Genomic DNA, 21,812 nt, shown 5'->3' on the forward strand with positions numbered 1-21,812 from the left:
GAAATTAATAGACCTAACTTAGTCATGTTCAGTAATTTCAATGGGTCTACTCTGAGAATATGAATATAAATATGAGTGTGCGTGTGATTTCTATATCTATATCACTTCTGAACCCTTCCATCTACTCTGTCTCTTTGGACTCCCTTGTCCTAGCTTAGGTAGACAGAAATTTATTCTCCCTCCCCCCTATAACTTTGTAGCAGAAAGTCACCCAATGACATTAATGGTAAAATAAATTCAGGACAGAGAAAATAAAGTCCTTCTTCACAAAATGCATAACTAAAGATTGTAATTCACTGCTGCAATGGCTGCATCCACACAATCAAATCCTAGCTGAATAAGCCAGGGTATGCAAAAGTTGCATATACCTATAGAAAATATTTGCTGCCACTTCATTTTTAACCTTTTATGTGAGCAGAAAAACAGGCCAGGAAGCCACGGCTTACCACGGCTTCCTCTTATATGTGTACCAGAAACTACAGTTTGTAGCTTCCACACAAGTCAGGATTTTGAAATCAATTTCTGAACTCTGGATTGTTTGGAAGTTATGGTACCCAGGTCACATAAAATGGGAAGCTATAGTTAACTGCACATTTCTAGTTTATTTTACCACTTCACAGAAGCAAAGCAGCAGCTAAGGGGTTGCATGCACATGCGCTGTAATATCTGCTTCTGAGGACTACTTGCTGATGAAATCTATTAGCTAGCTGGCAGGCACAAGGGAGAGAGGGCTTTTTTGGCAGTTGGGATCTGACAACCTCCTGCAAGCTTTTAAAGGTAAAGGTAAAGGGACCTCTGACCACTAGATCCAGTCGTGACCGACTCTGGGGTTGCGGTGCTCATCTCGCTTTATTGGCCGAAGGAGCCAGCGTACAGCTTCCGGGTCATGTGGCCAGCATGACTAAGCCGCTTCTGGTGAACCAGAGCAGCGCACGGAAATGCCGTTTACCTTCCCGCTGGAGCGGTACCTATTTATCTACTTGCACTTTGACGTACTTTCGAACTGCTAGGTTGGCAGGAGCAGGGACCGAGCAACGGGAGCTCACCCCATCGCGGGGATTCGAACCACCGACCTTCTGATCTGCAAGTCCTAGGCTCTGTGGTACTATTTACTGATGCCTTCCCATCACGTTTATCGAGCTGCTGTTATTGCATTATTCTGTTTTGTTATTTTATGGGATGGGCTGTGTTGTTTTAATACTTATTGTTGGCAGTTTTTATTTAGTTACCATATTATGGTTGTGGTTTTAATTTTTTTGTTTTATATATTGTTATAAATTTGTTTTTCAAGCACCTTATAAGTTATCCTTAAAAGGTAGGGTACACATTCATTAAATTAAATAAAATACTGTATTTTTCACTCCATAAGATGCACCCGACCATACGACGCACCTAGTTTTTAGAGGGGGAAAGGAAGGGGGGGGGAATCTGCGCAGAGCATGTAAGCGGCTCTCACTTTCCTTGCTTTAAACCCTTCCGTCCCTCCTCCCGCTTCGATGAGAAGCCAGCAGAGCAAGCTGCGTAGCTCTCGCTGAAGCCAGCAGAGCAAGAGCGATAGCTGCGCAGCGTCTCTTCTTCTGCTGGCTTCCTAGCAAAGCGGGATGAGGGACAAAAGGGAACCCTTACAAGGGAGCGCTGAGCAGAGCCTGGTAGCGGCTCTTGCTGGCTTTTCTAGGAGGTGGGGGAAGGGACAGAGGGCAGCCCATCAGTCCCTTCTCCCACCTTGCGGAAAAGCCCCCAAGAGCCGCACACATGCTAGGCGCGGCTCTTTAAAGAGCGCACGGCTCTTGCTGGCTTTTCTGGGAGGAGGGAGAAGGGACAGAGGGCAGTCCGTCAGTCCCTTCTCCCTCCTCCCAGAAAAGCCAGCAAGAGCAGCAGAGCCTCCCACCTGCATTCGCATCTGGATTGCATACAGGCTCTGCTCAGCCCTCCCTTTAAAGAGCCGTGCAGAGCATGTGTGCGGCTCTTGCTGGCTTTTCCCCAAGGAGGGAGAAGGGCAGCCCGTCAGTCCCTTCTCCCTCCTCCCGGAAAAGCCAGCAAGAGCTGCACACAGGCTCTGCTCAGTGCTCCCTTTAAAGAACCATGCAGAGTGTGTGTGCAGCTCTTGCTGGCTTTTCCCCAGGAGGGAGAAGAGCAGCCTGTCAGTCCCTTCTCCCTCCTCGGGGAAATGTCAGCAAGAGCCGCACACATGCTCCATGCGGCTCTTTAAATTGAGCGCTGAGCAGAGCCTCCCGCCTGCATTCGCTCCATAAGACACACACAAATTTCCCCTTACTTTTTAGGAGGGAAAAAGTGTGTCTTATGGAGCGAAAAATATGGTAAATATCCTGGTTTATTAAGCCAGAATTTGATTGTGTGATCTGGGCCACTATGTCATGATGGACCCTAGTTTAGGCAGCTTTAAAGTTGGATTGGGCAAATTAATTGATTGCTAAATTGAGCCAATATTACTTTGAAACATCACATAAATCAAATTACAATTGAAAATTTGATGCTTCACAATAATCTTGTATACTTAATGGACTAAAAAGTTTGCGATTGCCTGTTTCTGAGCCCAATTCCTTCTCCCTACCCACAGTCAAATGCTTGAGATACTACAATGTTTATGAATGTTAGAAATACTATATAGTTACATTTAAATATTACTACAGTCCTGACTTAGTTTAATGAACCACTTACGGCTCACTAGTATAAAGAATGCAACCAGCAATTAAAGATCATTAAAGAGCATAGTGTTTTTAAAAAAAACAAACAAAAAAGATTAATATATCTGAACGTTAAAAAGTACACTTCTTTACATCCCAGTTACTGTTTAGTGAATGTGACATCATTAATTAATCGCTATTTTTTCATGTTGCAACTACAAAACAATGCCCTTTAACACATTCAAAGTAGGAGAAAAAATGTGCAAAAGGATACTTTCAGCTGTTGAACATTATTTTTCTTTATACGGTACTCAATAGTAAAAAGGGTGGTGCAGGAGTGCATCCTGCTGGACTTTAGTAAAAATGCAGTTAAAAATTACAGTTAAATTTTTATTTCTTTAAAGTAGTACAGATAATAACCCCAAAATCTAATATGCAAGAGCATTAAAATCAAACATGGTAAATACTGAACTAAATTGTTTTCAGAAGAAATTTGAGGCAGGAACCAAGTCTTACCCTCTTATCAAACCTGATGTTTTCTGCAATGGATCTGGAAACTTCAATAACAGCACCTGACCCTTTAGTCAGCTGCCAAAATCCAATTTTAAGGTCTTTTAATGTTTGAGAGCAGGTTTTGCTTCAGGAGAAGTAAATGTCAGATGTGCTGGGCACATGACTCAGAGAGAAGCTGTAAATTTGGGGTTATTAATGGTTGCTTTAATGGAATGAACTTTTAAGATAGGTGAGCTAATATTAGAAACTAGATCCCATTGGCCAGATACAATGGAGGGTAGTGTTCAAGCGGGGCTATTTCCTTCTAATGCTCCTTCTTTGGACATTTCCCAAGAAATGTAAGTTTTTCCAGCTTTCACTATCTTTCCCCATTTCTTGGTGATCCACAAAGCCTCTGTATGAGAATCTTCCTCACTTCAAATAAAAAAATACCGGTACATCCTCTTCACATAGTTTTTTTTTTAAAAGACTTTTATCTCTATCAGCACATCAGATAAAACATACTTCTGATAAAGGGTCAGCTCACGCATATCTCAATAAGGATTCATGTAATTTTAAAATCTCTCTCTCTCTCTGCTGTCCCCTATTTGCATCAGAATGCCTTGGATCTATTAATATGAACACACTGAAAAGGAAAAAAACTTACTGATATAGTACTCTTGCACGCTGCTCGTGTAACCATATATGACAGAGTAACCAAAAATCACGACCATGACAACATCCCTGCTATCCAGCTCCACTATGTGTGCAGAATGACCCTCGACCGCATATTGCTGGCCATGAACAAGTACTGCTGGAATTCTGGTACTCCACGTCTGACTGGGTATGTTGAAAATCCATAATTCATCAGTGACATTACCAGTATTTGTTTCAATTTTGCCTCCATACATGTAAATGTCATCCTGTTTGAAGGGGGGGGGGAGAAAAAACAAAATGAAATTAATACAAATGTCAAAAAGTACAAAGCAAAAACCAGCAAAACACTAAAATTGTGATAATGTTATGCTATGGAAATGACACTGGCTTCTAAATTACACTTGATTTATAATACATGTAGTAATTTAATTTATAATACATGTAAATCAGCTCTTACACGCAATGGACATAGTCCAGTGTTTACCCTTCAGAACCCCTGGGTATCTACTGGTTTCTAGTTTCATTATTTATTTTATTGTTATTCCAAGTTTAGAATAAACTGCACTCATCTTATCCCTCCCTATTCTCTCTCAGTACATCAACAGATACACAGTGAGAAAACAGCCCCCCTAAAATAACATGATGCCTCAGAATAAAGCTTCAGCTGCAAACCCCACCATGAGGTAGGCCTTCATCTCTATCCACATAGGCATTCCTCTGTTACCTTCTTGCCCTTTGAACTATTGTCTTTTCCCATACATTTTGTTGTTTGTTGGGAACAGTTCACAATACCCATGCCACATTCTATTCCCTATTCCCATATGCTTCCGTCCTTTATGAAATATGGTTCCTAAACAATTCCCTCGAAATATATCTAAATTAAAATGCTTCAAAGCTGAGATTAATCTTTTGGTTAAGTAATCTCCCAGTTAATAGCAATCAAATGTTGGAATGAATTTTGCTTGCAGTAATAGGTGAATCTGAGAAGCAGATTGTTGCCTGCATCAGCTGCTAGGGGAACTTGATTACATATTTCCTCAATAAGAGAAAAACATGTAGAATTCGTTTATACTGCATTCCAATATAACAAACACACATTTAAGTTGCAATCGTATAGCCACTTACTTGGGAGTACGTCACATTGAACTCACTTCTTCCAAATTAAAAGTATTTACTATCTAATGGTATAATAATGTAATAATGAACATGTATGATATAACAGTTTAGGTAAAAAAGCAGTCTTCAAAACAAAGGAATATAGCTCTGCTACAATCCTATGTCTGCTTACCTGGGAGTATACTCCACTGAACTCAGTGGAACTATTTCTGAGTAGACGTTTGAAAAAATATATAAAGGAATGTGAGGACACCTTGCTCTTTTAACTTAACTTCATAGAACTGTAGAGTTGGAAGGGACCCCAAGTGCCACCTAATCAAAACCCAACTTGCCCTACATCTTTGACAATACTGTTTATTTATTTAGACCATTCTATACTGCTTAAGGCTAAGGCTCCAAATACTTTGGCCACCTCATGAGAAGAGAAGACTCCCTGGAAAAGACCCTGATGCTGGGAAAGATTGAGGACACAATTAGAAGGGAACGACAGAGGATGAGATGGTTGGACAGTGTTCTCGACGCTACTAGCATGAGTTTGACCAAACTGTGGGAGGCAGTGGAAGACAGAAGTGCCTGGCGTGCTCTGGCCCATGAGGTCACGAAGAGTAGGACACGACTAAACGACTAAACAACAACATACAATGGTACCTCGGGTTATATACGCTTCAGGTTACAGACGCTTCAGGTTACAGACTCCGCTAACCCAGAAATGGTACCTCGGGTTAAGAACTTTGTTTCAGGATGAGAACAGAAATCACGCTCTAGCGGCGCGGCAGCAGCTGGAGGCCCCATTAGCTAAAGTGGTGCTTCAGTTTAAGAACTGTTTCAGGTTAAGAACGGACCTCCGGAACGAATTAAGTACTTAACCCGAGGTACCACTGTACTGCGTAATGTTCAGTTTCTGTTAATTGGTTCTCGTGGGAAACTTGCAGATTCTAGCTTCACCAATTAACTCAAGCTGGTGTCAATTTACTCTTGGCAGAAAGCCCAGGTCTGCTTGACCTAGAAACTACTCACTCTGATTGGTTAACGAGCAGCACTCAACTCTGTTATCAAGGGATTGTTAGCTCAGTTTGAGTTGAGGTGTGTTAGGAGTTAGAAGTGCTGTGTATGGTTTTGAGAGAGAGAAAGAGAGGATTTATTTTGCTTTTATTTGTATGCAGAAACTCTGCTGGTTTTATTTTTCCTTTTAATAAATCCTGTAAATAGTTATTCTGAGTCTAGCTGACTAGTCATTACCGCCGCAACTAGCTTCCTCGCTGTGCAGGAAAACTCTGCTACGTTTGGGCTAAAGCCAGTAGGGCTATGCCTGACACTTCAAAGTTCCATGAGGTTATGGGCATTGTGCTGCCAGCCTGAGTTGTGGTGGTGTCAGCATCAACGGCGTTGGTTCCAGTAGTTCCAGAAGTTGTTGTTCCTGTTGGTGCAGCAGATGGACACTGGCTGGTTCCTGACTGTGGTGAGCTGGTGACGCAGTGGACGCAAGGACAACAGCTGCAGCGTGTGAGTGCTGGGTGCTGTGGTTCCTGTTTTCTCTCTCGGTGGTCGTGAGTAGCTGGTTCCGGGTTCCAGGGACATCGCTCTCAAGATGGCCTCACAACCAGTTCCGATGGCTTTTGAGCGTCTGAATGACTCCAATTACTTGCTGTGGTCGGAACGCATGCAGGCAGTGCTGCAGAGGGATCGTCTCTGGCAAGTGGTGAGTAAGTTTCCTGCGAAGCCTGATGATGAAGACCTCGATAAAGACCAAAGAGCAAGGGCCACAATTGTCTTGGGGCTGGAAGATTCCCAGTTGCCGTATGTGAGGGGAATCAAGACAGCTAGAGGTGTGTGGCAAGCACTTAAAGAACTCCATGTGCGTGAGACAGCGGTTTCCAAGCTGTTCATTCGCAAGGCATTGTACAAGGCAGTGTTACAGCCTGGGGTTACAATGCAGGAACACCTACACAGTTTACAGTTAAAGTTTGCTGCGCTACAGGAAAGAGACTGTGCGTTAGACCAGCAGGAGAAGGTGGCTATTATTTTGAGTTCTCTCCCGGAAAGCTGGGATAATTTAGTTTTGTCTCTAGAAGGCATGCAGGAGCATGATTTATCAGTCAGTTACGTTACTGGGCGTTTGATTGAAGAATGGCAGAAGAGGCAAGAAAGGTTGTTGGCTGCAGAGGCTTCTACAGGTGGACGGTTTGGAAGGAGTTCTCATGCCGTGCCAGAGGTGAAGCAAAAGCAGCGTACCGGTGAGGAGTCAGCGTTTGCTGTTAGGCGTTGTTTCCGATGTGGGTCTTCAGCGCATCTAAAACGACAATGTCCGGAGTTGGTCAAGTCTCAGTTGCCGGTGCAGGATCAGAGACGAGATCAGCAGCAGCAGCAGCAGCGTAAAAAGAAATTCTTCAAACAAAAACAGTCGGCTCAGCTGGTGACCGGCGAGGTCAAGAGTGCTGATGAGAAACAAGCGGTCTGGGTGGTCGATTCGGGAGCGTCTCGCCACATCGTAAATTCAGATGAATTGTTTGTTTCCAAGAACTCAGCACAGCGCAGCCAGGTGGCTCTAGCAGACGGAAGTACTTCCGAAGTGATTTCGGGGGGTGCAGTTTTTGTTCCTTGTCTTCGTGAATGCCTGCAAAATGTACTTTGTGTGCCTTCATTAAGGAGCAATCTGATGTCTGTAGATTGTTTGCTAAAAGCTGGGTTTAAAGTGTATTTTGAAGGAGACAGTTGCATTATTAAGAAGGCTGGTGAGATTTTAGGCACTGCTAAGTCAGAGGGAGGCTTGTTTTGGCTTAAAGCAGGATCTCAAGTTGCAGCAGTAGTCAGTAAATCTCAGCCTGCAGTGAATAACAAAGCTATACATGACAACTGTGTGCACTTATTGCATAGGAAAATGGGGCACGCTTGCTGGAAAAGTGTACTAAAAATGTCTGAATTGGCTGATGGGGGTAATTTAAAGAGTTGTAACAAGTACCTTGATTGTAATGTGTGTAAAAAGGTTAAAACCCACAGAGTCTCTTACCCCAGAAGTGACAGAGTTAGTGAGTCACCGCTACAGCTGGTTCACATGGACGTAATTGGTCCATTTGCTGTAAGCAGGGGTGGATCGCGCTTTTCACTAACAATTGTGGATGACGCCACGCGTTACTCTTGGGTTTTTCCCATGAAGAATAAGGGTGACGTGTTCACTAAGTTTAAAGGCTGGGTGGCATCTGTGGAAAGATTTCTGTCCATTAAACTCAAAAGGATTCAGACGGACAGAGGTGGCGAATTTATGTCAAATGCCTTTAGAGATTGGTTACAAAAGCGTGGCATTGGGCATAGGAAAACGAACGTTTTTTCCCCAGAGGAGAATGGCGTTGCAGAGCGAAAAAACAGATCTTTACAAGATATGATGTTTGCCATGCTTGATGATGCTGATTTGCCCATGTCTTATTGGGGGGAGAGCATGCTCACCGCGTGTTATCTCCAAAACAGGCTCTTTCATCAAACAATAGGTACAACCCCGTACTTTAAATTGTTTCAGAAAAAACCTAAAATTGACCATTTGCATGTGTTTGGATCAAAAGCCTGGGTATTAATTCCAAAACAAATGAGGAAAAAGGGAGATCCTAAGACCAAACAGCTAGTGTTTGTGGGTTACCAGGAGCTGGGAAAAGGTTTCCGCTTTGCTGAAGGGACAAATGGCATTGTGATCTCCAGGAATGCCAGTTTTTGTGAACATAGTGGCTGGGAGAGACTACATGCCAATACTGAGGTTTGGTTTGAACCTTCCCAGGAGCTTCATGACTCTGAAGGTAAACACAGAGAATCAGAGTCTGAGGGGGAGGAAAGTTCAGATAAGAGCTCTCAAGAAAGTGGAAGACCAGTTGCTAAGCAACAAAAGAGAGGTCGTAGTTCTGAGGAGGAAAGTGGGTCAGAAGAAAAATTTTCTCCCAGAAGATCTAAAAGACAAAACAAAGGAGTGCCTCCGGTGCGTTTTTCTCCAGATACTGCAAATGTGTTTAGTGTAATTGCAGAACCCAAGAGTTTTCAGGAAGTGTTAAAGTTACCAAAAGAGGAGGCAGAGCACTGGAAACAGGCAATGGAGGAAGAGATGTCCTCTCTGAATGAGCACAAGGTTTTTACACCAGTAGCAGCGCCTGAGGGGGCAAAGATTGTAGGCTGCAGGTGGGTGTACAAACTTAAACCTCTGGTGACAGGAGAGTACAAATACAAAGCTCGTTTAGTTGCTCAAGGATATTCTCAGAGGCCTGGAAAAGATTATGACGAGACTTTTTCCCCTACTGCTAAGGGGGACAGTGTAAGGCTGATTTTAACGCTTGGAGCAAAGAGAAAACTCCTGTTAAACCATTTTGATATCCAGACTGCATATTTACATGCACCAATATCAGAAGACCTGTATCTAGCCGAACCGCCTGGTTATGAGACAGGTTCCAATAGAGTGTTAAAATTAAACAAAGCTCTATATGGTCTCAAACAGGCTGCAAGATCTTGGAACAAATGTTTCCATGAGGCCTTAGTGTCATTTGGCTTCAAGCAGAGTACAGCTGACAATTGTGTTTATGTACGTGGTACAGGCAGTGATCAAGAGTTTTGTCTGATTTATGTAGATGATGTATTGTATGCCTGCAAAACAGATAAACAAACTAAAAGGTTTGCCAAGCAATTGTCCAGTAAGTTCAAAGTGAAAGACTTAGGCCCGGTTAGGACATATCTAGGGTTGGAAGTGTGCTGGGCCCAAGATGGCAGCTGCCTAATTAGTCAGCAGAACAAAGTTAAACAACTACTGACTACATACAGGATGCAGGATTGCAAAGGGGCAGCGGTGCCTATGGATCCAGGTTTCATAAAAACACTTCATATAGATGAGAGTCCTGAATTTGAACATCCTGATGTATATCACTCTGTAATTGGAAGTTTATTGTATATAGCACAGTGGTCCAGACCTGATATTAGCTATGCAGTAGGCATATTAAGTAGATTGGTCTCAAAACCCACACTAAATGCCTGGAAAGGGGTAAAACAAGTTCTGAGGTACCTCAAACAGACAATTGGCTATATGTTACAATTAAATTCTTCAGAGGATGAAATGTTGAGTTGCTACTGTGATAGTGACTGGGGAAATTTGCCAGATAGAAAATCTGTCACAGGACTAGTCATAATGGTCGGTGGAGCTTTAATCAGCTGGCGGTCACGCAAGCAAGACATTGTAAGTGTGTCATCAACGGAATCAGAGTACGCCGCATTGAGTGAATTGTGCAACGAGGTAATTTATTTCAAGCATTTGATGGCAGATTTAAATGTAAATTGTGGAGAACCAGTACAAGTTTACATTGATAATCAAGCTTGTATAACCTTAAGTAAAACAGAGGGTTTCAAATCGCGTTCCAAACATATCTCTGTAAAATACCAAAATGTACGTTGCTGTGTACAAGACAATGTAATCACCTGTACTTATGTATCAAGTGAAGAAAATGTAGCAGATGTATTAACTAAACCATTGGCAAAGATAAAGAACAAGCGAATGTGCAAGGGTTTAGGTTTGCTGGAAAAATAATCTCCTACATAGGTGTATTTGGAGTTAATTGTTCAGCAGAATCTGTGAGGGGGTGTTCAGTTTCTGTTAATTGGTTCTCGTGGGAAACTTGCAGATTCTAGCTTCACCAATTAACTCAAGCTGGTGTCAATTTACTCTTGGCAGAAAGCCCAGGTCTGCTTGACCTAGAAACTACTCACTCTGATTGGTTAACGAGCAGCACTCAACTCTGTTATCAAGGGATTGTTAGCTCAGTTTGAGTTGAGGTGTGTTAGGAGTTAGAAGTGCTGTGTATGGTTTTGAGAGAGAGAAAGAGAGGATTTATTTTGCTTTTATTTGTATGCAGAAACTCTGCTGGTTTTATTTTTCCTTTTAATAAATCCTGTAAATAGTTATTCTGAGTCTAGCTGACTAGTCATTACCGCCGCAACTAGCTTCCTCGCTGTGCAGGAAAACTCTGCTACGTTTGGGCTAAAGCCAGTAGGGCTATGCCTGACACTTCAAAGTTCCATGACGTAAAACATGAAAGTATCTCTTGCGGGTGTACAGAAAACTAAAACAATAATAAGTAACTTAAACAACAAATTATTAAAAATGTACATTGTTACATATATCAGACCTGTGGGTATATGGCTGTATATAAATTCAATAAAAATTAAAAAAAGAATATTACATTGATACAAATTGCTAACAAATATAGGCCAAGATCAATTCCTACTTATTCTGACACATCTCTCCCTCTCAGCCTCCCAATTCACCCAGAGCCCAAACAAACTCATAATTCCCCCACAATATCTCACAACCGGGTTCCTAGAAACTGCTGACAGCATCCTAGTCTCTCCCTGTAGGCTTGTTTATATGAGCAGGCAGCAAGGTGGATGGAGTTTCCTTAGGCTGCTGCAAACTATGTCTCATTCAACAGTTAGCTGTGCTGCACACCCCAGTTCTAGACTACAGCAGGTTTGGTTTGGCAAGTTTCCTAGAGGGTCCTAAGGATGGCAGATAGGACATCCCTCCACTCACAGATCTTCATCTGGCCTCTGCATATCACTCCTCCTCTAGCTGCTTACTAAGGAGAGATGAGTGAGTGTTACATTATTATCTGATTGTGGGGGGTGGTAGTGGGGGAAGTTGCTCAATATACTGAGAAGCCTTTCTACATGGCAAGCTAATGAATATGCTTGAAACAAAATGTATACAGCTGTACTGTCTCTGAAAGAATTGATTCATTCTCCTATCTTCATTGCTCTTTGATTCTTGTCAATCAGCAGGTGGGCGGGAGGGACTTAGCAGTGGGTGAGATGGGAAAGGACCTGGAGAAAGACCATAGCATAGACATAGGTATCTAATTAAATTGAAAGTTAACCAATCCCAATCAGATGAATTGGTACAAAGTTGAGAAACGGGACTCTCCTGATTTTCATTGTGTAATACAAATGGTCACTTTTGAATTTGCTTGAGTCACTGTCTTATAAAATTCAATTCCATTTAATGTAACTGAATTACATTTTTTTTTAATTGGAGGTGACATTGGCTAAATCCAAGTCTTCACATCCTCACAGCTCTCATCCTTACGACCTCTAGAAAAAGGCTTGGAATCACTCCACGTTTCTGACTGCTACAAGAACCCAATGTGCAAACTCAAAAAAGACAAGCCAATTTCGAGGTGAACTTGCCCATTATTGATGGGCAGTGATGAATTAACCACATCACCTTGGGCCATTGCAGCAATTGTTATTAACTTTTAATTACTGCTATTCAAATCTCAGCATGACTTAATTGTTCCTTTAATTACCAAGAGAGGTCATAAGTGATTATCAATTGCTCTTTTACATTTCCTCCCAAAGCTACAAACTGTAGAATGTACTACTGTACTGCAGAACAACAATGTCACATGTGTGAGCTATGGATCTGAAAGAGCAAGGAAGAGGCCTGCATGAAGTGACTCAGCCTAGGTTCTTCCTGTCAGTGTCTGAAATTAAACTTTTCTATCTCCACACAGCCATTCATGTCTACCAACCCTGAACGTATTTCCAGGGCCAGATCCATCAAAAACCTGTCTCTTCCTAAAAGATGGATAGAAACGACAATTTAACCAACTACGTTTCCCTTGTCGAAATGCTGGATTACAGTAAAAAGGCATGCCTTGAAGAATTTGCCTTTCACTGCAATTCAAAGATGTAGGTAATTCCAGTGATGAAGACTGTACAAACCTATGAGCTTCCTGACTTACTGCCTACAGTATTTCATCATTCCTTGCCTGACCACTTCCTTCCTATAATCCATGTATATAGCCTCTACTGGCCACAGGCCCATATTCTGCTTTGCCACTCTCTTCTTTTAATTCATGGTGCCTGCACCACCTGCTGTTTTCTCAGCTACCCTGTTTCTCAGCCTTCCTATTACTCTTGTCACATTGTTTAGCAATTCTGACTCTAAGCAGGCCTGAGTCTACTCCTGCCTCTCACTGAAGCCAAGCCATTCAACTTCTTCTGTCCTGTAAAGTTTTCCATGACCATCCTGGCACCATTTCATTAACCACTTCTTTTCTCACCTACATTCCATCAGGAGCCTGGCTTTTAAGTATGCTGCCTGCTTTGAGTGAAGGGCAGAACTCAGAGCAGAACATTTCCACTTCAATTATAGACTGTTATAACATTTTCTTGTTTCCATTACATGTTTTTAAAACCATTTTCACTCCTCCCACACAATCTCAATCTAGATTATTGCAAAACACAATAATCAGGTACAGATTTAAATAGTTTCCTTTTATTATAGACACAACTGCCATATGAATATCATGTCTGGATTACAAGCACGTCAGAATACACACACACACACACACACACACACACGGGGGGGGGGGGGAGTGACTGGCCTAAAACTCCAAAAATGATATTAAACCAGGAGCCATCTAATAAATATTCCTACCTCTGCATCTCTTGCTTTCCTTAAACAAAATGAAAGACTGGGGGTGGGGATGGGGATGGGGAGATGAGTTTCGCAGAATGTCAGCGACTCTCAGAATCATTGTGTGGAAACTGCACAGAGACACCAAATTAATACAGAGAGACAAACTTATCAATTAGATAATTTTCTCTTCCTTCCACTGTGCTCAGTAGACCTTGTACTGATGAATAGCAAAGGAATGAAAGTAATACCCTGAGTCTCAAAGCACCATACAGGCAAGTTTTATTGAAATAAATGTTGTTTTTGCTGTGACAGTAGTTTTAGGATCACAGTCTAAAACGTTTTTAAACGAACTGTCACTTAAGATGATCAGTTATTCCTGCATAACATTACAAGCTAAACTACAGCAATGAAATTAAATATCTGCAGGATGGAACAATAATTTGAAAAGTGCTTTATAAATAATCATCTAATTTATCCTTCCACAGCCTTGTGATCATTCTTCCTATTTTTTGGAAGCTTTTGTTTCATATTCAAAAACAGGATCAAGTTCAGATCTGTACCTACCAAATAGATGCCCACTTTACAACCTTAACTACTACACAGCCAAACAAAATAATTCTAACAAACATATTTTTCCTCTTTAAGAAGAAAGCAGAAACTAGCCCTTCGGCTCAACTAGTGTAAATCACAAATGCAAAACATACAACTTTGAAGTCATAGTCCAAGTGGAGCTTCAAAACCAAATTGTTTTGTATTTCCATGCATGGCTAGTCGCTGTTGGGAATGATTCCCTTACCCCAACTGATGTGCTGGAAACAGTACAATTGCAGCTATCTGAAATACAGTTTTATGTTCTCAATTAAAAGTCAGCAGACTGGGTTTGGGCTCAGCTCACAAGTTGAAGGCAGGCAGCAACAGTTTGGGACATAAAAGCTTAATTCATAACCTAAGGTTTGGTTTCGTCTGGTTTTTACAATATGGTGATTTACGGCAAAATAGGATAAAATAATTCTTTACTCAGAATTCTGAAGTGTGTAGGAAGCTACCAAAAAGAATAGGACATTCAAAGAATGAACTGACAAGACCACATAGACCAAAAAGATCAATTGTCCATAAAGAATGGAGTTTAAAGCATGGTTATGAAATAACTTCAATAAAGGTGTTCAAAAGCTCAGAAATTTATAAAGTTAAATATTACCCTAGATGAGCCAAACCTGATATAAAGCAATAGTGTGTCCATATCTCTGAAGAGGTCCTTTCGATACCGGTACTACATTCCAGATGCTGCTTTCCAAATTATAACTGAAAAGGGTAAAAATAAATATATATAAATAAATAAATGTGTCAACCAAGGGAATTCTAAGTCTATAAATTTTGGAAACAAAATTATTATTTTCAGTTTAGTCATCATAACTATATAATTTGGGAATTAATTGTTATAATTGGGCTATTATTGGGGTTATATTTGAAAACTAATTTTAAAATATTAAAAATACAGATGTATTCTAATCATAAGATGGTATTTTGAATTCTATGAGCCACTTGATCGGCTATATTTCACTTCATTTAACTCTAAGAATATTACTAAGGTGAAATAATGAACTATAATTCAAGAGGACAATAACCAGAGACTGGGGTGAATGGAACTTAATTCCCTTTGTATAAAACAGATAATACAAGTAGCGAAAGTGTTCTCACAGTAGTTTTCTTTTCAAAAGACAATGTATTCATCTCGATTCCTAGTCTATTTGAAAGTTATCAGTGTGAAAACCATAATATGTATGCTAGAACATACTCCCTCTTTTTCCTGAGCAGCAAAACGTCCAGGGGTAATACTACAAAGTTTAGAATCCTTTGGACAAGACAGCCCTAAAGTTTAGGTTGATTTACGCTAGTGTGGGTGATGTATAGGGTAAATGCTATTTATTAAGTAACAATAAATTCACACAAAAAAGGCCAAGCAAATTACTTACTTTAATATCATCTGGAATGTGCTGTAGTTAAATGCATATCCCCCAATCACCCACATAAACTTTCCATGTAGAACTGCTTTATGCGAAGCTCGGCTTACAGATGGACTAAATGGCTTCACATTAGGTAGAATCCAGTATGACTCCGTTGAAGGAACATTCAAAGAACAATCAGGACCTGTGTATTAAAAAAAATATATGGGGAGAAATAGTTACACCTGAGCTGTACAGCCTCCTAGGCAAGTGTTAAAATTATGTGAAGGTTAGATGGAAAAACTATGCTGACAAAAGCAACGTTCATTGTAGAAAGTACTCTACAGATTCACTGAAGAACCATCCATACAAAAGTAAAATATTGTAAAATGGTTTTAGTAGTTGGGTAGAGAGGGAAGAGAGATAAATAATGTAAAGAGATAAAGATAAGTGGCCAGTCATTGCAGAAAGCCGCATGATTTTTAAACAAAGGTTTACATAGGACCAGACTTTTAGGAATATAGTAGTGTGAAGTTTATATGCTTTCTTAAAAAATAGGTTAGGTATGATGGCAAGCAAAAATGAAACAGTCCCATTTATTTAGGGGTTTCCAGCAAAATACTTCTTTTTCAATGTCTTTGGGCATATTAGTCTTTGTTCTAAAAGAAAATCTGAACAAACTTTAAAAGATTTGGCTATAAACTAAAATTCATTAGCTTGCTGAGAATTGAACAGAAACTTTGGTATAACTTGTCGTGACACATTTGAAATTACTTCAATACACTTGCTACTCATTTAGATTAATAATAATAATAATAACAGATGAAATCTGACATTACACTATTAAAACGGTTCTGCCCGCCAAACACTATCCTATCCTAAGACCATTACAAGTTGAATGGATCTGCCTTTGACCTTCAATTCAGTTCATAATCTTATATCATACCTATATTTCTACTTTAATAAAGGATAGTGAATAGATCAAATCTTCATCTCATCAGACCCCTAAACACAATCTAAGTTCTTCAATCAGATTTAAGACTACTATGAGCTATAGCTGTCACATTTCAGCAACACCAAGCATTTTATTTATTTAAAGTTCCTGAGCTATACACACAACCAACAGTTACATGAATCAACATGTAAGCAATTATTCTTAACAGACTGATTACATTCTTTGGTTTACAAATTATATCCTGGTTTTTAAAACTGCAAGTTGTCCCCTTACTTTTTTTTTAATATGTTTAAAACCAAATGTATATTAGTTTTAACTTATGGAAGGGGTATTTTTGGAAAAACAGTGACACCAAGTGGTAAAATATATACAAAGCACTGAAACATACCAAGTTAAATAAACACATTTTTACTTTTTTGTGTAACAAATTTTAAATAAGCAAGCCATAAAAATATTCAAGACACACATAGTGCTAGTGTCTGATACTACTTTGACATGGCATACAGCTTTTAGAGTAATTGTGAAAAATATTGAACTTTATCTGAAAAAAGCAAAATCATGTTTTGTGTGGGGAAAATTCACTGAAATATGTGTGAATTAAAATATATGAAGTAGAGTAAAAGGTTGCGTACACAACAGGGTGTTAATATGTGCATGGGTTACATAGATCCAGTTTTTCCATGTGTGTTTTTTATTCACACATGAGCTCTTTCAATTAAAATCTATCTCAGTATTTCCCATTCACAGATCCAAGCAGGCAGTGCTTAATGAGATGCATTTACACTGTGTGATGTAGTCCCATCCCTCAATTACTATTTCCATGACCTCTGGAAGTTCAGGAAACCTGAAGTCTGTTGTGGGTATGCAAACAGGATTTGTTTATCTATGCACACAAACGTTTTTTTAAGGCCCATGAAATAGCACAATTATGAACTATCACCACAGTTAAATTTTCAATTATGTTTCATAGTAGACAAAAGGACTGATTTAAAAATAAAAACAAAAACTGAAATACATGAAATTTACACACAGAAACATACATACACCATGCCTGACCATACCAGGTAGAGAGCCAGCAGCTCATCAAGAAATGCCTTGCCGAGGACAAAGAATGGTGAGGTAGATAGAGGAACAACAGATCTCCTGACTCTTCCCCCGCCCAACGTAAAAAGTCATTGTGTTGGTTGGAGAATAACCATACATGGCCAAGGCACAGTGGGGAAGAGCAACTGCAGGTGGGATTATAGAAAGTGTTTTTTTCTTTTTCTTGCCCCTTTTCCTTTCCTGCCTACTATTAGCTGTGAGGGCTAGTTCTATTTTTATTTTAATGCAGCCATTTTCGACAAGAGCAGGTCTGCACAGTTTTTTTTTAAAAAAAATAACAATGGTGAGAAATTGCATCCAGCAACAACCAGGGACACTGGACACTATGTTCTTTCATTTGAGCGGAAGAAAACAGAATAGCTAGGCTGTGCTCAGGCATTGAACAAGCAGAACTGGGAGTTGTGGTGAAAGATAGCACCCATGAAAACATTGGCCTATATGTAACAAAACAAAACACAGTGTGATTTAATGCATCCACACTCCACCAATCAAGAAAAACAAATTTAAAGGGGGAAAGTGTAGGCTGCCAGAGGGCCTTCTCGGTGGTGGCGCCTGCCCTGTGGAACGCCCTCCCATCAGATGTCAAGGAAATAGGCAGCTCTGTTTAGGGAAGTTTTTAATGTTTGATATTTTATTCTGTTGGGAGCCACCCAGATGGTCGGGGTATAAATAATATATTATTATAATATTATTATTATTACTTGAATGGAGATGACACAAAAAAAGGAAAGCCCATGAACCCATGGGGTGCACTGAATCCACTTTAAACTGCTCCCTGGAAAAGACCCTGATGTTGGGAAAGATTGAGGGCTCAAGGAGAAGGGGACGACAGAGGACGAGATGGTTGGACAGTGTTCTCGAAGCTACCAGCATGAGTTTGACCAAACTGTGGGAGGCAGTGGAAGACAGGAGTGCCTGGCATGCTCTGGTCCATGGGGTCACGAAGAGTCGGACACGACTGAACAACTAAACAACAGCAACAAAGTGTGTGCATCCCAAAACTTAAATGGAAATAGATATTGTAATTGGTTAGAATGAGAGGTATTTTCTGTAAAAGAGTTGTTCATGGTGCACTAGGAATCTATTCACCACTGTTACACTGCTGCAATATCACTAACCCCTGTAGTGTCTGCAGCCTCACATAGTGGACAGCATAAAGGCAAAATGAGCAGAGTTAAGTTGTACAGACTGCCCAGATGCAAACTGTGCATCTGGTTGGCTCCACCATGTTTTTTACTGACACCAATGTATAGTTTGGCCCCAGATAATCATCTAACTCTTTAGCAATTGTTGTCCATTTTTAAAAATCATTTATGTGTTGTATTTTAAAGAACAATATATTTGGTACTGCCAGAAAACCCATTGGCTGTACAAGAGTAACAGTATTATTAACTAACATATGTGCCAGGCATTTATGAACAGCTTGGCTTTTCATTTCCTGGAGCCTGTACATCTGTGTGATGCAGCTGATTGCACCTTTACCTGCAATAGTTTTAATCTACATGTGCTTGCTGCTCTCTCTTGAGTTTTAGGGCATGCCCTCTATGTCCCGGAGGGTAATTAAGCAACAGGTATTTCTTGGTGGCTGGCATCATTAGGATAAAACACCAGAGATTTCTGCTGTGTGTCATGTGTTAGAAGGATAAACTCCTTAAAGGCTCTACCATGCTGCTGATTGTTCTCATGCTGGAAAACGCCTAGCTGGGATCAAAACAATCATATAGCTAGTTCTATGTGCCCAAGAAAGTCCCTGGGTGCACCTAAATAATTTGCTTGGATCCTTGGTTTCTCTACATGTGTAGCTGGTGGTCCAAACTACAGAAATGAGCAGGCTTTTGTATTAAGTGAATTGTTACATTAGTTGGACACTTCATGGGAAACGCCTAGAAGCCATTCAAAAACCTACATCAAAAACCTACATCAACAAAAAAGCCTAAAAGAGGCTGCTAAAATTTATTTCAGGATTATTTTACCTGATGTTTTCCTAGCACATGTATAACTTCTGTTCTTGATGAAGCAATTTTGAGTGCTGCAAGCATAACTCTTGTTCAAATACAGGACAACAAATATAGTTTAGAGAGAACAATAGGGCAAATAAGAACTAAAGGATGAAAGGGAAAAGAGAAAAGATGATTTCCTTCCATTCTCTCACTAAATGTCACTTACCTTCAGAATGTGAGCACTTTGAACTGAATATGTCACCATGTCCACTTATAGCTGAAGGTGAAACAAACAACAGATCTGCTTTCTTTGAAATTCACCTACAGGTAAAGACTGACAAGTGGGAGCTGTAGGCAATCTGACTTTTACAAGCTGGCTTTTTGTTACTTCACACTTTCCTGTAGATGCTAGAAATGTGGTGTCTTATGAAGTTTTCCAGAAACAGATTTAGCCATTTGACCCCTAGTTCTACACGTCTTTGGGAGGAAAGACTGTGTTTGAGAAATCTTTCATTTGATATCTCAGCTATGCCTCTGCAGAAACAGAAAGCTATCCACATAAAATCTAAGCTCACTATTAACATACTTTTATATATATTTTTGTAGCATAGTTTCAACAAACGGTGTATCAATAAACTGCTATAGTTTTTCCAGTTTTTTCTTCCATAGCAGGGGAAAAAACCAGAGGAGTCGGTACTGATGTAGTGTGTTACAGCAGTGGTTCCCAATTAGCTAAGTAATATAACCCCCCTGTTTTCAAAAGCCATGCCATGGACCCTCCAATTTTGAAACTTTCAATATCTCTTATGATAGATTTAGTTATGTGAATGGTGCCACGGACCTCCTGGGTGCATTATGTGGACTCCTCGGGTCCACGGGTCCCAGTTGGGAACCAATATGTTATCGAGCATCAGACTAGGACATGTCGTAAAGGTAAAGGGACCCCTGACCATTAGGTCCAGTCGTGGCCGACTCTGGGGTTGCGGCGCTCATCTCGTTTTATGGGCCGAGGGAGCCGGCGTACAGCTTCCGGGTCATGTGGCCAGCATGACTAAGCCGCTTCTGGCGAACCAGAGCAGCGCACGGAAATGCTGTTTACCTTCCCGCCAGATCGGTACCTATTTATCTACTTGCATTTTGACATCCTTTCGAACTGCTAGGTCGGCAAGAGCAGGGACCGAGCTCACCCCGTCGTGGGGGTCCGAACCGCCGACCTTCTGATCGGCAAGTCCTAGGCTCTGTGGTTTAACCCACAGAGCCACCCGCATGTCATACCAGGGATTAAATCCCCACACAGCCCCACAAATCCCCACACAGCCATGAAACTCACTGTGTGAGATTTGGCCAGTCACCATCTCTTAGCCTAATATACTACTTAACAGGGTTGTTGTGAGGCTAAAATGAGGACGAGAATCATGTATACCATCTTGGCTCCTTGAAAGAAAGGTGGGTAGTGAGGAGGAGGAGGAGGAGGAGGAGGAGGAGGAGGAGGAGGAGGAGGTCAACATTGTGGATCATGATGCTGGCAAATATATATTTGAGATTTATACTACAGAATTGCTTTACACCAGAGACTATATAAGCAATGCATACATCTTGTAACAGATTTTCAAACATAAACTGAAACCATAGTAGTATTTTGCTAATATGAAGTTTGTAAATTAACTTCATTATACCAAATAAGAAAATATCAAAAACAGCAATAAATAATGCTTTATTTTTATTGTAAACCTTGTCAAACTACCAAAATAGCCATTGATCTATTTAGTTCCAATGGCAAAATCACGAGAGAGCATGTTCACTACATGCTCTAATCCAGTCATGTCAATGGGGGGGGGGGAGTGATGCTCTTGAGAATAACACTGCAGTAGCGCAAAACAGCCATAATGAACCTGACCCATATGCTAAGCTGAACCTATCACCTTTGACAATTTTTACTGTCTTGACTTTGTGGGGGGGTTTCTGCTGTTCTGGTTTTGTTTAATAATTTAATTTTATTAATTCCATTGTTTTGTGTTTTTTTTTTTTTTGTTTTCTATAAACTGCTGTGATAAATTATATACTGCTCGTCCTTCTGATGTGTCATCCAAAATAAATAATTCCTAGAGACTTCAGCCTGATTCCTAAGTTACTCTTTCTATTCACATAGTAGGAAGTGTTTTCTGCCAACTTCCTTCTCCTTTGGGGACATAAGAAGCTGCCTTATACCAAACTAAAACACTGGTTCAACTACAGCATCAGCTTTACTAACTCTTCCCATGCAAGTCATTACTTTTTGAATCTGAGCACAGAGTACTACATTTAAAACAACCAGTGTCTGAAGTTAAAAATTAGTTACCCTGGTGTCATACTTAACTTCAGAGACCATTAGAGCTAAGAATGCATATAGCTATATAGGTGTGTGTCTGTGTTAAAAGTAATTTTCACGTTCCAGTACTTTGGACAGCTCCTTATCTTCACAGGCCAACTAAAGAACGGTGAGATGAATGTAAAAGGAGATCCCCTCAGCTGTGTCACGATTTC

The 21,812-nt window shown here is 40.5% G+C and overlaps 1 protein-coding gene across 3 annotated transcripts in view; it reads right to left on the reverse strand.

The window, feature by feature from the left end:
• ATRNL1 (attractin like 1) overlaps positions 1-21,812 on the reverse strand; it is a 494,510-nt gene that overhangs the window by 410,719 nt on the left and 61,979 nt on the right. For all 3 annotated transcript variants that reach the window (XM_083504739.1, XM_083504740.1, XM_083504741.1), the window contains 3 exons: positions 15,321-15,495; positions 14,562-14,649; positions 3,805-4,060 (listed from right to left, as the gene is read on the reverse strand). In XM_083504739.1, the coding sequence (XP_083360865.1) occupies positions 3,805-4,060; positions 14,562-14,649; positions 15,321-15,495 (519 nt within the window). The remainder of the gene's footprint in view (positions 1-3,804; positions 4,061-14,561; positions 14,650-15,320; positions 15,496-21,812) is intronic.

Source organism: Podarcis liolepis, assembly GCF_965112155.1.
Source record: "Podarcis liolepis genome assembly, chromosome: 5".
In the NCBI taxonomy this organism is placed as follows: Eukaryota; Metazoa; Chordata; class Lepidosauria; order Squamata; family Lacertidae; genus Podarcis; species Podarcis liolepis.